The following is a 15,136-nucleotide window of genomic DNA, read 5'->3' as shown; positions in this document are numbered from 1 at the left end:
TACATAAGGAAGAATCGGCACATGAAGAAAGTATTTGGGCTTGTTCTTGGGGGCGTATAAAATCGTCAGACAGTGAAGAGCATGATAAAGATACTGAAAATTCTTCCGACTCATTTAAAACTAAACAAAATAATCTCCGTGACTTTGTTGTCACGAGTGGATTGGATGATCGCGTTAAAGTTTGGGACGTAACCGCCAATAATCAATTGAAATTAAGAAATACTTTCACTGGTCATTCCTTAGGTGTTGTATCAGTAGACGTAAGTGCGGATGGAGAAGGTAGTTGAAGTAGATATAAGTCCTGTATGGTCTTAACTCTTTTTCATTTTAAGTGATTGCAAGCAGTTCATTAGATTCAGGATTATGTATTTGGAAGTCGGAAACAGGTGAATTGTTGAATCAAATAGCCCTTGGACCAGTCGATTTATGGACAGTTGCATTTTCACCATGCGATACTTATATTATATCTGGGTCTCATGAAGGGAAAATTTCGTTATATAATGTAGAGACTGGCAAACCGGAACAAGTGTTAGATCCTCAAAACGGAAAATTTACATTGAGTATAGCATATGTAAAGACAATGACTGAGATCATATTAGGTAACAATAACAATGTTTATGGTCATCTTTTCAGAGTCCGGATGGAAAGTATATCGCTAGCGGTGCTATTGATGGAATAATCAATATATTTGACGTAGCAGCAGGAAAAGTTGTGCAAACGCTAGAAGGTCATGCTATGTCTGTGCGAAGCCTTTGCTTTTCACCTGATTCTCAGATGTTACTTACCGCTTCTGATGATGGGCATATGAAACTATACGATGTAGCTCATTCAGATGTAGTAGGAACTTTATCAGGACATTCGTCTTGGGTCTTAGCAGTGTCGTTCTCTGGAGATGGTCGAAGCTTCGCATCTTCATCAAGTGATAAAACGGTCAAGATTTGGAATGTTGCAGAACGTCAATGTCTCCATACTTTCAAAGACCACCAAGATCAAGTATGGGACGTCAAGTACAGTCCAGATAGTTCAAAAGTTGTTTCAGTTTCGGAAGATAAGAGCGTAAACCTCTATGACTGTCCAGCGAACATAATTTGAGTTTTTGAATAAATTTATTTTTACTCTATTGAACGAGTTTTATTGGGAAACTTCAACAAAATATTTCGTTTTTCGGCATTTTTGTCTGGCATGTGTAGTTCAAAAGTTTTAAAGTAACTCAAAATGTTCTGAATTACCGGTTCTCTGATACTATACTCTTTTGCTATTTTGCTCACTGTCCATTCAGATTGAGAGCTATGATGATCAGAAATAAATTTTATCGCTTGACGTAAGGTACAATGCCCTCTGGAAATTTTAAGAGGCTCCAGATGTCCAAACTCAAAATCATCTGCTATTGCACGATCGGAAGGTAAAGATTTAGTCGAATCTTTGGTATGCATTGATTTGTGCTGCTAGAATGAATGTTTGTTATTCGTATTACTTCACGTTGAATAAATTAGACCTACAGAATCCGTTGATGTAACAAAGATGACTTTTAAATTTTCGTCCAGTTCCTTATTTTTTGTATTTAGCTTCTGTATCAAATCGGGATGTTCTGAAACAATAGAAATATATCAAACTACTTTATATGCTATGTAATTTTGCTACATTAAAAACATCCATTCAATTACTTCGAAATAGTGTTACGTACCGCTTAAAACTCTGTCAAGATCTTTTAGGTTCGACTCGAACATCGGCGCAGATTGAGGCTTAGCTTGGGATATAACTTTTTGAGCACGATTTTCGACATTGTACAACTTAACTTGTCGTGATACAATTGATAAAATTTTCCCCATTACGACCGTGTTTGAATCAAACAATGTATAACAACTAATTTATACCATTGTAGAATTTATGTTACATTGCACAACATTATTTTTTATATTCAGAGTTGCCAATGTTCCAGATAGGGATGTCATAATACCGATCGATTAATCGATTAATAACCCAGCTAATCGAATAATATTAAATCGATTAGTTTGAAAGTTATTGGATTATTAAGCTAATCGAATACTTCGGAAAATTCTACACTCTTACCAGCCGCTACCTAATTTTGGGTCAAAACCTACCCAAAATGAACTAAAGTGCATCTCCCCAATTTTGGGTAACGAGTGATGACCTCAAAATTTAGGTAACTGTAAGTTTAGTACAAATATTATGCCATAACAAAGCACGCTACCCATTTTTACCCATCAACTCAAAGTTTGAGTAGATAACGACCTAATTTTGGGTAGCTTATAGAAGAGCTCTACAATGAGTGATTTCTCCTCAAATAATAGGTAGAAATGGTTTTCAGTGTATAACAATTATCGCACACTCAGCCAAACTAAGTAGTGAAAATCATAAAGCAAATCTTATGATGCAAAAAAAATTACCATTTCAAAGAATAATATGAAAAATATACACACGACATTCTTGTGGCTAAAAACCATACGATATCGTTATGAAATTTCTAGTTACATTTTGCCTGAGTGAGAAACTAATCGAGTAATCGATTATAAACCAAGATAATCAATTTAAATTCAATCGAAAAGTTTGTAAATTATACTCGATTTTTGAATAATCGTGTAATTTGGAAAATCCGTCATCCCTAGTATACCAGAAGAATTTGACAAGCTGAGATGCCAGGTAAAAATTTGAAATATCTTCAGGCAGGGTTGAAATAATCTGTAAACTCGAAAAAAGTTTGCGAATTTATGTGACCCTTTAAAGATATTACACTCTTACCAGCCGCTACCTAATTTTGGGTCAAAACCTACCCAAAATCAACTAAAGTGCATCTCCCCAAGGGGCAAATCACTCTAAACTCTAGACAATCTCATACTAATAAACTCATGTCATTCCAAAACAATTTTCTCTAATCCCTTTTAATCCCAACTAGTCTAGATAAATTTGGGTAATTTCAAACTAATCCAACCTAGTTTTGCCTAATCTTGTTTGAAGTGTATCTGTCATTCGAGCTCCCACGCAGAGATGCCATTTATACAGATTTATCTGTATTATACAGATTTTTACATGCGCTTACAGGTTTAATACAGAGTACAGATTTTATACAAATTTCTCAAATTAAATACAGATTTATACAGATACCACAAAAAGTAAGAAAGAAATAATGAGACTTTTCCGTCTGAGCGTGTTTGATTACCCATATTCAAATGAAATTTTTTTCGTACAGCGTCATGAAACTTTATTGTCAGACTGAAAAGTTGTATGACCTGACTTGACGTTGCGTAATGGGCGTTTGAATTTCATGTTTGAATTCCAAGTCATCATTTTCAAACGAAAAAAGTATATGGATTTACAATTCAATTGTGGTTGATAACAAAAACAATTAAATTTCGTCGTTGAATGTTCATGTCCGTGCGGCAAGGACTTACGATATAAAGGAATGCTCTTTGCATCTGCCATTCTATAATAATAATCTAATGGAATAACATCCTCAAACATCATTTTATTTCCGAAATTTCCTTTTTGAATACAGATAAATACAGATTTTTTATACAAAACAATACAGGTTTTCTATGAAAAATATCTGGCATCTCTGCTCCCACGTTCACAGCTTCTTATGTCAAAATAATGCTTTTCCAGATCTCGGTTAAACTTCTCTAATCCCATTCTAATCCAGCGAGATCCCTGCTAAACTTTTTTACTCCCGGTAAAACTTGTTTGAGTTCAGACAAAGTTTAGAGTGATTTGCCCCTTGCATCTCCCCAATTTTGGGTAACGAGTGATGACCTCAAGATTTAGGTAACTGTACACTGAAAATCATTTCTACCTATTTTTGAGGAGAAATCACTCATTGCCGAGCTCTTCTGTAAGCTACCCAAAATTAGGTCGTTATCTACTCAAACTTTGAGTTGATGGGTAAAAATGGGTAGCGTGCTTTGTTATGACATAACATTTATACTAAACTTACAGTTACCTAAATTTTGAGGTCATCACTCGTTACCCAAAATTGGGGAGATGCACTTTAGTTGATTTTGGGTAGGTTTTGACCCAAAATTAGGTAGCCGCTGGTAAGAGTGTAAGTTTAGTACAAATGTTATGCCATAACAAAGCACGCTACCCATTTTTACCCATCAACTTAAAGTTTGAGTAGATAACGACCTAATTTTGGGTAGCTTACAGAAGAGCTCGACAATGAGTGATTTCTCCTCAAAAAATAGGTAGAAATAATTTTCAGTGTACACTACACTGAAAATCATTTCTACCTATTTTTTGAGAAGAAATCACTCATTGTCGAGCTCATCTGTAAGCTACCCAAAATTAGGTAGCGTGCTTTGTTATGGCATAACATTTGTACTAAACTTACAGTTACCTAAATCTTGAGGTCATCACTCGTTACCCAAAATTGGGGAGATGCACTTTAGTTGATTTTGGGTAGGTTTTGACCCAAAATTAGGTAGCGGCTGGTAAGAGTGTAGGTGCCAAGTGAGATGGAAGTTCAATTTGAACTGCTTCAACGCAAAAACGAGTACACACAAAGAAATAATATTGTACTAATAAAAACGTCCAACTTTGCTTTTAAAAGGCATAAAATATCATAATTTCAACCAGAAAAACTTTTTAGATAAGAGCAAAAAATTACAGTTAAAGTTTTCTTGATTTCGAAAAAATTGAATTTAAGAGTATAAATTTTTTAAATAACATTGATAATACTTTTAAACAGCCAAGCCATATTAAATCGGCACAGTGTATCAATCCATGCTATCAAAATGGTTAGCAATTCGTGGCGCATTGGTAACATTGACACACACACGTAGATTTTCATATATATATATATATATATATATATATATATATATATATATATATATATATATATATATATATATATATATATATATATATATATATATATATATATATATATATATATATATATATATATATATATATATATATATATATATATATATATATATATATATATATATATATATATATATATATATATATATATATATATATATATATATATATATATACTTTTTTCGAACTAGCGGTTATTTCGACATTGTTACCCTAATGTGACTTCTGATTTCACAGAAACTTAGTTTTATCCTTCCGCTGAACGAAAATGGTTGTGTATACGCTTGAGGAACGCGTTAAAATAGTGCAGTTTTACTTCGAAAATCATGGTGAAGAAGACACCGATTTTTGCCAAAAAATCATCTTCTCCAAAAAGACGGCGCTCCGTGCCACACAGCCAACGCCATGATCGATCTTCTGCGCACAGTCTTCGAATATCGAATTATCAGTCGAAATTCGGATATCGCTTGGCCGCCTCGGAGCTGTGATTTGACACCGTTAGACTATTATCTTTGGGAGGCTGTCAAAGATAAGTGTTATGTGGACAAGCCAGAGACAATTCAAGCCTTGAAGGACAACATTCGTGCAGCCATAGCTGAAAAAAGCTGCATACAATCGAAAATGTACTAAAAACTAGTCCGACGCGTAGAATAATAACACATTTCCTTTTTATACAAAGAAATACGCACAATTTTCAAACTTGTATTTTGTGGGAAAATAAACACAAGCCTTTCAAACAAACTGAACGATTTTCGAAGATAAACCCAAGATAGTGGTTTGCGATTTCTCATGTATGATCAGAAATCAGATCGATTCCAGATCCTGAATTCAGTTTTAGGATTTCATTCTAGAATCCAATCCAAAATTCATCTCCCAAATCCAGATAGAGTACTCAGAAGCTGAATGCGATGAGTAATCCTCATTGATTTCAAAAATTTGAGAAAACCTAATGTTTGAAGTTTCTTTGCGTTTCGCCTTCGGCTCGTCAGTGCTTAAAGCAGTTCAAGTATAACTGCCATCTCCGCCTAGCAGTCCAACTTGAACCGCTAAGCTTAGCTAACCCCTAAATGCTCTAATGTTTGAATTATTTATGGTAACTGATGAAAATTTAATCATAAATTGCTGATCATATAAATGACATGAAGAAAAAATTATGTTGTTGCATTTAGTTCAACTCGAGATATTCACGAATATGTTCTACCCATTCTTTCGCAGGGCGAATTTCAAAAAGCAGCCCCATAGTAATGTAAGACGAAAATGCCCAGGACTTCATGTGAAAATGTGCGTTCTTCTTTTTATTTTTTGGTTTATATTATTGTCCTTGTCTGTGAAATTGATTTCGGATCGAAAAATGGTTCAATTATTGTTTTAATATTTCATTTATTTGCTAGTTGGCCTCTAACGAACTTTTTTTTATTTGCCTTGGACTAACAATTACAATAATACAACTATCACGAGGAGTTCGGCCTAAGCGGAGACAGTTCGAAGTAGGTAAAATTTGTTGTATCTGGAAGGTAACTACTCTGGTTGTATCTGGAAGGTAACTGCTCTAATCGGTCATCACTTGTTCGATATATGAATCGAGCCCTTGGCCCGGTTAGGTAAAGATAAAGCTTCGCGAATTATAGTAACGCATCTAGTTCACGGTATCGGTCACCGTGTTTTTATCTTCGGTTTTAAGGCTTGTTCTACGTCTCTTCGTCTGACGATGCTGGAATACTATACTTCACCAAATGGAAGAATGAAGTCGACGTTGATAAAATGGTAAGTAAAATGAAATAGGCGACGAAAAAATATCAGCTATATTCTTGAAAAAATCTTCGAAATCATTCACGTCATCGCTGCATTCGTTCAATGATCTAGTCTAGTATCGAGGATGTTCCTCTAATAGCATCACATCGTTGGACCAGTGCCACTAGTCTCGCAAATGATTCGAAACTTTCAATATCGGAGCTCTCAATTGTTGTAAATTCGTTCCCATTTACATTTATGTTCAAACTAATTTGCTACTTATTCAAAATGATACCAAAACATGAAAATTTTCCTTCATTTCCTATCATTAGAACTTGAAATAGAAATAAAGAAATAAAAAAAAAACAAAGACGAAGACCCGCTCGGCCTTTTGACTACCTGGGCAGCCATGGTAACCAGACGGCTACCAAAATTGTCTCAGTGACGGCTTTCAAATCCAATTTGGTAAAACATAGTCGCCTATATCTTAGTTAGCCGAGCGTTTTCATCTTTTCACCTTCGCAGAATATGTCAAAGATTTCCATCGGTAGGACAAACAGCTGGCAGCCACGTCTACCTAAGAAATCCTGGTGGATACGGTTGTATCGTTTAAGGCAGGGGTTCCCAAACTATTTTGGGTCATTGACCTTTTTACTAAAATTAACTTAAGCCTCAGACCCCCATCAACAAATTCCTTTGAAAATTCAATTTCTTGCTTTTTTATATTGATGGAAAATTTCAGAGGATGGTAAAAGAAACACAACTTTTTAGCGTAAATATTTCAAATAACAACTTATATCAAACAATAGGGGGTTGATTTCTAGACCTCGTCGACCCCCATAGTCAGTTTTTGTTTACGTCGATCCCCGCAAAAAAGATATCGACCCCAAGGGGTCTAAAATTTCAGAGGATGGTAAAAGAAACACAACTTTTTAGCGTAAATATTTCAAATAACAACTTATATCAAACAATAGGGGGTTGATTTCTAGACCTCGTCGACCCCCATAGTCAGTTTTTGTTTACGTCGATCCCCGCAAAAAAGATATCGACCCCAAGGGGTCTATATCGACCGCTTTGGGAACCCCTGGTTTAAGGTGTATATCTGGTAACGCTGAGGCAGCCGAACACCAGAATAGCTGCAAGCCACACTCTTACAAGCCGCTACCCAATTTTGGGTCAAAACCTACCCAAAATCAACTGAAGAGCATCTTCCCAATTTTAGCTAACGAGTGCTGTAAGAGCAAATTCAGCAGCTGCAAGATTCATATGAGTGGTCTATAATGTAAATGAAACTGAAACAAACGTATCCCCAGCAATCCGTTTTAGTTTTATTTATTCGACCAGTTCTACTGTAAAATTTAAAACTGGTATACTGCCGTTCTATTTTTTCTATATTTGAAACACAGATAAAACGCTGCTGGGGCTGCCAGTTTATTTTAATATAATTTCTAGATTTAAATTTTAAAACTGACATAAATTATGCATCTAGAACTAGAACACTCCTGAATATGCCCTAAGCTATAGAGAAAATAATGTTAGATGAGCCTTCGTATTTTGTGAGGCATTACGTAATTCAACCATAGAGAGACCCCCAACACACCTCCATTGTCCTATGAAGAGCAGTAGCAATAAAACACGTTTAAATGAATATCTCAGTGCGTTTGATTAGAATTAGTACTCCTTTAGTAATGACCTTAAAATTTAGGTAAATGTAAGTTTAGTCAAAGTGTTATGTCACAAAAAAATCGTCACCCACTTTTTACGATTAAGTCAAAGGTTGAGTAGATAACGACCTAATTTTGGGTAGAAGAGTAGACAATGAGTGATTTCTCCTAAAAAAATAGGTAGAAATGATTTTCAGTGCATATTTGGGGTGCTGGCAGTCTTTAGCAAGCCATCTGTCAGCCAAGCCTATGCGGGTTGTAGCGAAAGTGAGGAAATTGCACACATTTTAGAGTAACATTGAACGAGCGTGTAGGTCAGTTTGCTATTCAGTTAATAAAAATATTAGTCAGTTCCTTGACATTTATCGAGCTAGTTGGGTATATTGTAGTATATTCATTAAATTTTGTTTATTCCACAACATTACTCCATAAATTGAAAGAAATCTGTGGGCTCGCGTTTATATGGTGTCAGTGGAAAAATGTATAAATTAAATAGTTCAATTTAGTCCTGAGGCAGTTTAGATGTTTTTAATACCTTCAAACAAGTACAACATTTACCGTAAACCGTTTAGTTTCAGCATTGCATGTCTGTGTTCTACGAATGTTGCGTACGCGTATCACATTCGTTTAAGTGTAGTCGAAGTTCTTGATTGAAGAAAAGTAATAGGAAAAATACTTGACTCTGTTTTACCGGAAATTACCTTCCATATGTACATGCTAGATATATACCTATGTGAGTTATTTTAACCGGGATACACCTATTGTGTACTGATGAAACAGAATTTCCGCAATAATCCAATTTGAATTCTAATCGGAATTTTTATGTAGATCGTACTAATAGCTTTTTTCTATATCGATGATTCCTAGGAACTGTTCAATCAGAACTTGGAAAAGATAGATCAGTTTATGATCATTTTTTAAAATAGATCTCGCTTGTCTACTGTGTGGAAAGCATTGCAACTGTACACTTGTATTGGAAAAACGATGTTTTATTCACAAATCGTTATTCAAAATTCGGTGGTGGAAATTATAAATAAACGAATGGTATGCAAATAAAACAATATCATACATAGCCAACTGAATGTTCAATAGTAGATGCTACTTGTATTAATGGGGAAAACTATCAGCCGGAATGTATGTTCACCAACACCCATGTGCTCAGGATTGTATCAACCAGTATATCGAATGGAATGAGGCTGATCGAGGCAGACATCCAATTTTTATCGTTGGTTTTTAATTCACCATATTAGTGTTTTTTTCCGCCAACTGTATCTTTTTTATATGCAAGACAAATTTTCCAACTACTTTCCAAATAAACAATGCAGCTCGAAAAAGGATGTACTTCAAAAGTTAATTTAGGTGATTCGAAGTGTGACAATATCGTTAGACTGCGTACAAAATCAGTTGTATGTTTCCCCTTATTTGTTCGCTGAACTAGTATTAGTCTGCTTGTTCAGTATGATTTCTAATGGAACACTTGGAATCGGTTGCATCCGAAATATACAGATGTTTTTCTTTGTGTATCGAGAGAAAGAGCATACATGACCACAACGTTAAGTGTTAAGTTCTACTTCTGGGTATGCTTCTATAGTGAAAAATCGCTGTGAGACAGGGAACCGGTTTATCCAGTTTTCACGCAAATGGGAATGAGTAGAATCGGAACAATACATAGGCTCGGATCATAAACTTTTTCTTTACTGCTTTGCTTTCTACGATTTTTCGACCGCGTGAACTGAACTTGAATAATTGTATGATCCACTATGAGAATTTCGAATGTTCTAATGGAGAAATATAATGAGAGCCCACAAGAAAACTTGAAGAATCATTCAATAATATATTCGTTGGTTAAAAATGTAAGTGTTCTTATATTTGTGACATCCCATTTCTGCTCTGTTCTTTTTTTAAAAAAAATTAAGAGAAAATATAAGAATAGTTCAAAAGTGTAAGTGTTCTGATTATCTTCAAATGTGAAGGATCTAAAATCTATAAAGAATAAACAATAGAACGATGTAATGCAGTATGATGATCCTTGAGCATTGGACATACAGTCGTACAGTGTTTTATCATAATTCAAAAATGTTACTGAGAACGTTTATTCTTAAATGAATACAACAATTGGAAGTGCATACATAGATCCTATAAGTTCGTCATTACTAACGAGGAGTAGTTGTGAGCAAGAGCTAAATATTTCCAGACAAAATGCCTTCTCAACCTTACAATTTAGTAAAGGATGACCAAGACATTCGTGGATATCCTGAACAAGCTTTCTACGGCAATGGGCTCACGTTCCAGGCAAGGGTGAGTAAAAATAAAATTTGTTTTTAATGAAATCTGTATGAGCACTCTATTTAGCTCAATTGCTTGTATTATCTAAGTACATATTTAATCGATGAATAACTCCATGCATTGCTTCAAGGTGAGTCATACGCTTTTGCTTGATTAGGAATGTGTTTCTTAGCAACGAGCATCTTGACATCTTTGTTGGTGCAAACACTAGTAGAGAAGCAAAACAATGCTAATCACTCTGTATTTTGATTAAGGTTCATAATTAGAAGATGAGGTTTTTCGTATTTCTTTAAATCAATCAAATCAATCCAGTTCTTCCCTCAAATGAGGACAATTGGTTTTATGCTGTTCCTTTTTCCGCATCCTTATATATACTGTTTCGTTTAGGTATCACATGTTCCTCTGCTTCGAGCAGGTGTCTTGAATTGCAGCTTTCACGAAATATCTGCAATAACTAGTGCTACCTCGAGTTAAAACATCCGACATCTTGGCGATATTTTCTACTTTTCTTTACATTTCGTCTTAGACTCGTCGGTTCAGAGCAGATATTTTCTAGATTAATTAGATCTGTGAGTCGTTACGCTGCCTATTTGAAGAAACATCAGTCAGCTCTCTTAATTAGTTCGCACCGATGCAGAGTGTATTTGATGTTGATGGATTATTTCATAGGGAAGTGGTCTTACAAACCAGTTGTCGTATGTTCGAGCCCCGCCCTGCAAGGATTCCTAGTGCGTCAGTAGGATCATAGGCAGCACTTGCCATGCAATGATTCGGTACGCTATGAATCGGCTGCGAAGTTATTGGAACAGAAGTTCAAATTCCACAAAAGGAATGTAATAACAAAGCTTTGATTTGATGTGTGTTGACTTTAATATTTTGATTATAAGGGTATCGGTTCTTGTAGACATCTCATATACGAAGACCATTAGTTAGAGTGAGATCTGTTGTCTGTGTTCGATAGACCCGTAAGGTCAGGGTGAGATAAAACTTCGCTTCGAGTTTTCGGTTAGTTATAGTTAGTTATAAGTTAGTATTGATGAAATTTTTATAATTTAATTCAAGACGCAGATCCATTTCCAATCCATTTGAAAAAGGCTCACCTAAGCATTGCACAGTGGCCCGAATCGAGCAATTAGCGTAACACAAATATTTTCACTATTAAATATTAGTTTTTTGTAATTGGTGTCTTCACAAAAGTTGTTTGTAATCAAATGGCGCTCCTTTTGATGGAAAAAGTTACTAGGGTGGTCCTTATTTAGATTGAAATCTTAAATCTAACTTTCTTAATTGAACTCAAAAATGATTTTGTTGTACAATAAAGTTGTAGGAAATTTTATTGCGAGCAACTTTGCTAAAAAAAAAACACCTCTCTAGCATTTGATCGAGTTACATCAATTTTCCCGAGTAAAAGTAGGATGGCTCTCACTTTTTTGTGAAACGTTCGACTGAAAAGTTGGCTTTAGAAGAGTTGTTGAACTAATCATTGCGCACAATTTTGCTCAACCAAGCTTTTTCATATGAGCTACCAGTAAAAAGTTCTGATTGTTTTTCATCAAAAACTAGGATACATTTTTATCGATCTGGCATCTAATGAATATTGATATTTGAAGCATGACTAGTTTTTGATGAAAAAATAATCATAACTTTTTACTGGTAGCTCATATGAAAAAGCCTTTTTGAACAAAATTGTGCGCAATGATTAGTACAACAACTCTTCTGAAGACAACTTTTCCGTAGAACGTTTCGCAAAAAAGTTAGAACAAAAAAAGTGAAATTTCAGGAGCCACCCTACTTTTATTCGGGAAAATTGATGTAACTCGATCAAATGAAAAGCTAGAGAGGTGCTTTTTTCAGCAAAGTTGCTCAAAATAAAATTTCCTACAACTTTATTGCACAACAAAATCAATTTTGTTATTTCCGTTTCCGTTATTTCAATCTAAATGAAGACCACCCTAGTAACATTTTTCATCAAAAGGAGCGCCGTTTGATTACAAACAACTTTTGTGAAGACACCAACTTCAAGAAACTAATATTTAATAGTGAAAATATTTTTATCACGCTAATTTCCCGTTTCGGACCATAGTGCAATGGTGACCCGTGTTGTGAGCTCAGATATGCGAGATACATCGAGAGCACTATTTGCAAATATGCATGTTCGAGGCATTTCACGTGGATTACTCATACCGATCTTGTTGAAGGCAACAATGATTGGATTTAACAATGTTCCAACGTAGACGTTTCCCTTTTGGTAATATTGTTCTTGGACCAAAGCTATAGAAGCTTTACCGTCTTGCAAAAGTTTCCACAAAATGATTTTCAATGACCGTAAAGTGAAGTTGATCGAGATAGCTGACACCCTAAAGATATCAAAGGAACGTGTTGGACATATTATTCACGAATATTTGGATATGAGAAAGCTTTGTGCAAAATGGGTGCCGTGTGAGCTCACAATCGATCAAAAACAACAACGAATTGATGATTCTGAGCAGTGTTTGGAGCTGTTATGTCGAAATAAAACCGATTTTTTTCGTCGATATATAACAATGGACGAAACATGGCTCCATCACTTCACTCCAGAGTCCAATCGACAGTCAGCTGGGAAGGTTATGGCGTCTGTATTTTGGGATTCGCATGGTATTATTTTCATCGACTACCTTGAAAAGGGAAAAACCAACAACAGTGACTATTATATAGCGTTAACGCTCTAATTTGAAGGACGAAATTTCAAAAAAACGGCCTCATTTGAAGAAGAAAAAAGTTTTGTTTCATCAAGACAATGCACCGTGTCACAAGTCGATGAAAACCATGCTGAAATTGAACGAATTGGGCTTCGAATTGCTCCCTCATCCACCGTATTCTCCAGATTTGACCCCCAGTGACTTTTTCCTGTTCTCAGACCTCAAGAGAATGCTCGCTGGTAAAAAATTTGGAAGCAATGAAGAGGTAATCGCTGAAACTGAGGCCTATTTTCAGGCAAAGGACAAATCGTACTACAAAAATGGTATCGAAAAGTTGGAAGATCGCTATAATCGCTGTATCGCCTCTGATGGCAATTATGTTGAATAATAAAAACGAATTTTGGCAAAAAAATCCTATTAAACTATTTTTCAGCCGAACTGTTACTACCATTCTGCGATTTCGGTTGAAGCGATAAACTTTTTCTCATTATCAATCGAGTTCATCCTATATAAATAAGAAATTAATCTTATGCACTCAAAATTTACCCTGGGGTAGTTGTCAATTTCTCAGGCGAAACGACATAACATGAGATTTCATCCAATCTTTCATGACACAAGATCAGGGCATAGCAATTAAAGCTTCAAATCGTTTTATGGCACGTTTTGTCTTGCTGTCTAGAAACAACCTACCTCTAGCAAGCTACGTGTAAGACTGAAACGTTAGCTATCATTTTGCTTATATTTATAGCTTCGCGTGCTTCCAACAGCTTCGCTTTTGCATCGATTGACCAATCAGAGCGCTGTTTTCCCTTTGATATGTCGCTTACTCCTTCAAAACCGTCGACTATGGCAGGGAAATCCGGTATGCCGGAGATTTTTTGCATGCAAAATAGGACACTGCTAGCTATTAATCAACATTTCAATGATATACTATTGAAAATACATGGCTATGAACATTCAAATCAATACGTAAATATTTCCAATCAAATAGTGACATGATATTAATAATTGATACAAAATTGACTGAGCTGTAATTGTTCAAAACCTGACCACATTTCTACATGTATTTTTCTTGAGTTTCTAGTTTGCACCCCTATATAGAAAACAAAAATGTGTTCCACATTAAAAAGGCGGGTGGGTAATGTCAGAGACATAACTGGATGTCGTGAATACAACTGACATGTTCCTTAATAATTCCGAATATCAATTAGTTGAACAATTGTATGAATTATGCAAGCATTCCCCTTTTTCACATTTTTCGCCAAAACAGAGAAGGCTTCACTTGATCTCGATTACTGTGAATTTCACACAGCGAAAAGTGCACAAATCTAACCAAACTGTTCTAGATTTGCACTAAACTCAGAATATTTACCTTCGATTTGCGAACAACAAATCCTAATAGATCTTTAGGAAACTTTTAGAGCCAATAGAACGGCTGATTTTGTGTAATGCTCTTCACCGTTGTTTTTTCAATAGTGTACTATTGAAATACTTCAATGCTTTTGCTATACACGTTTAAGTTCAAAAATTTCGATTCTTTTGATAGTTAGACTATATAAATCTTTTCACAGATCACTGAGCTATGAGCTTTAAAAATACGAAAAAGGCAAACGCGCCTTATGAATTATCCTCTTTGATACTCGTTTATACCAAACATTTCAGAAAAGTTTAATTTTGAATTATTTGAGATTATGCCACAAAACTGAAAATTTTATCATAAAATTGTGATCATATTTCCAATGGCATGTAGCAAAAATTATGTTGATTCGTTAGATACAACAAGAGATATTCGCGATCAAAAACTTATCACTCTCTCAGAGGATAAATTTTGAAAAGGCACCCCATAGCAAAGTAAGTCGTATTCACGACAAAAACCGACCGGACCCGAATTCTATGTGTCCGATGTTGTTTGATCCTTTGATCCTGACGCTG

At 35.2% G+C, this 15,136-nt stretch overlaps 3 protein-coding genes across 8 annotated transcripts in view; 2 read left to right on the top strand and 1 right to left on the bottom strand.

Annotated features, from left to right (window-relative positions):
• Positions 1-5: 5 nt before the first annotated feature.
• On the top strand, positions 6-1,120 carry LOC131434401 (superkiller complex protein 8; the record flags this gene model as incomplete). Its single annotated transcript, XM_058601068.1, has 3 exons — positions 6-279; positions 333-571; positions 634-1,120. Coding segments are annotated over 3 exons (972 nt in total), but the record flags the coding sequence as incomplete, so codon positions are not given.
• Positions 1,088-1,933, bottom strand: LOC131437712 (protein NDUFAF4 homolog). Of its 2 annotated transcripts, none has more exons than XM_058607232.1 (3): positions 1,685-1,933; positions 1,500-1,588; positions 1,088-1,445 (listed from the first exon to the last, which is right to left on the bottom strand). In XM_058607232.1, exons 1-3 carry the CDS (start codon positions 1,827-1,829, stop codon positions 1,113-1,115), a joined length of 567 nt encoding a protein of 188 aa, XP_058463215.1. In that variant the 5' UTR covers positions 1,830-1,933; the 3' UTR covers positions 1,088-1,112. The 2 variants fall into 2 exon arrangements, with proteins under 2 accessions (XP_058463215.1, XP_058463216.1); XM_058607233.1 differs by having other exon boundaries at positions 1,088-1,442.
• A 6,647-nt stretch (positions 1,934-8,580) lies between these two features.
• The window catches only part of LOC131433662 (capon-like protein), a 53,446-nt gene continuing 46,890 nt past the window's right edge, over positions 8,581-15,136 (top strand). Inside the window, exons 1-2 of one of the 5 annotated variants that reach the window (XM_058600171.1) lie at positions 8,581-8,618; positions 10,157-10,538. In XM_058600171.1, the coding sequence (XP_058456154.1) occupies positions 10,440-10,538 (99 nt within the window). In that variant the 5' untranslated portion in view covers positions 8,581-8,618; positions 10,157-10,439. The other 4 variants (XM_058600174.1, XM_058600172.1, XM_058600173.1 and 1 more) reach the window with 4 other exon arrangements.

This window comes from Malaya genurostris, chromosome 3 (assembly GCF_030247185.1).
Source record: "Malaya genurostris strain Urasoe2022 chromosome 3, Malgen_1.1, whole genome shotgun sequence".
Taxonomy (NCBI): Eukaryota; Metazoa; Arthropoda; class Insecta; order Diptera; family Culicidae; genus Malaya; species Malaya genurostris.
This window is presented reverse-complemented; position numbering and strand designations above follow the sequence as displayed.

Excerpts from the sequence above, each read along its gene's own strand:
- LOC131437712 (XM_058607232.1), bottom strand. The coding sequence starts at position 1,829 with ATGGGGAAAATTTTATCAATTGTATCACGACAAGTTAAGTTGTACAAT. Across the intron at positions 1,589-1,684 it reads TCTTGACAGAGTTTTAAGCG|AACATCCCGATTTGATACAG; the intron begins GTACGTAACACT and ends CTATTGTTTCAG. Across the intron at positions 1,446-1,499 it reads TTGTTACATCAACGGATTCT|CAGCACAAATCAATGCATAC; the intron begins GTAGGTCTAATT and ends CATTCATTCTAG.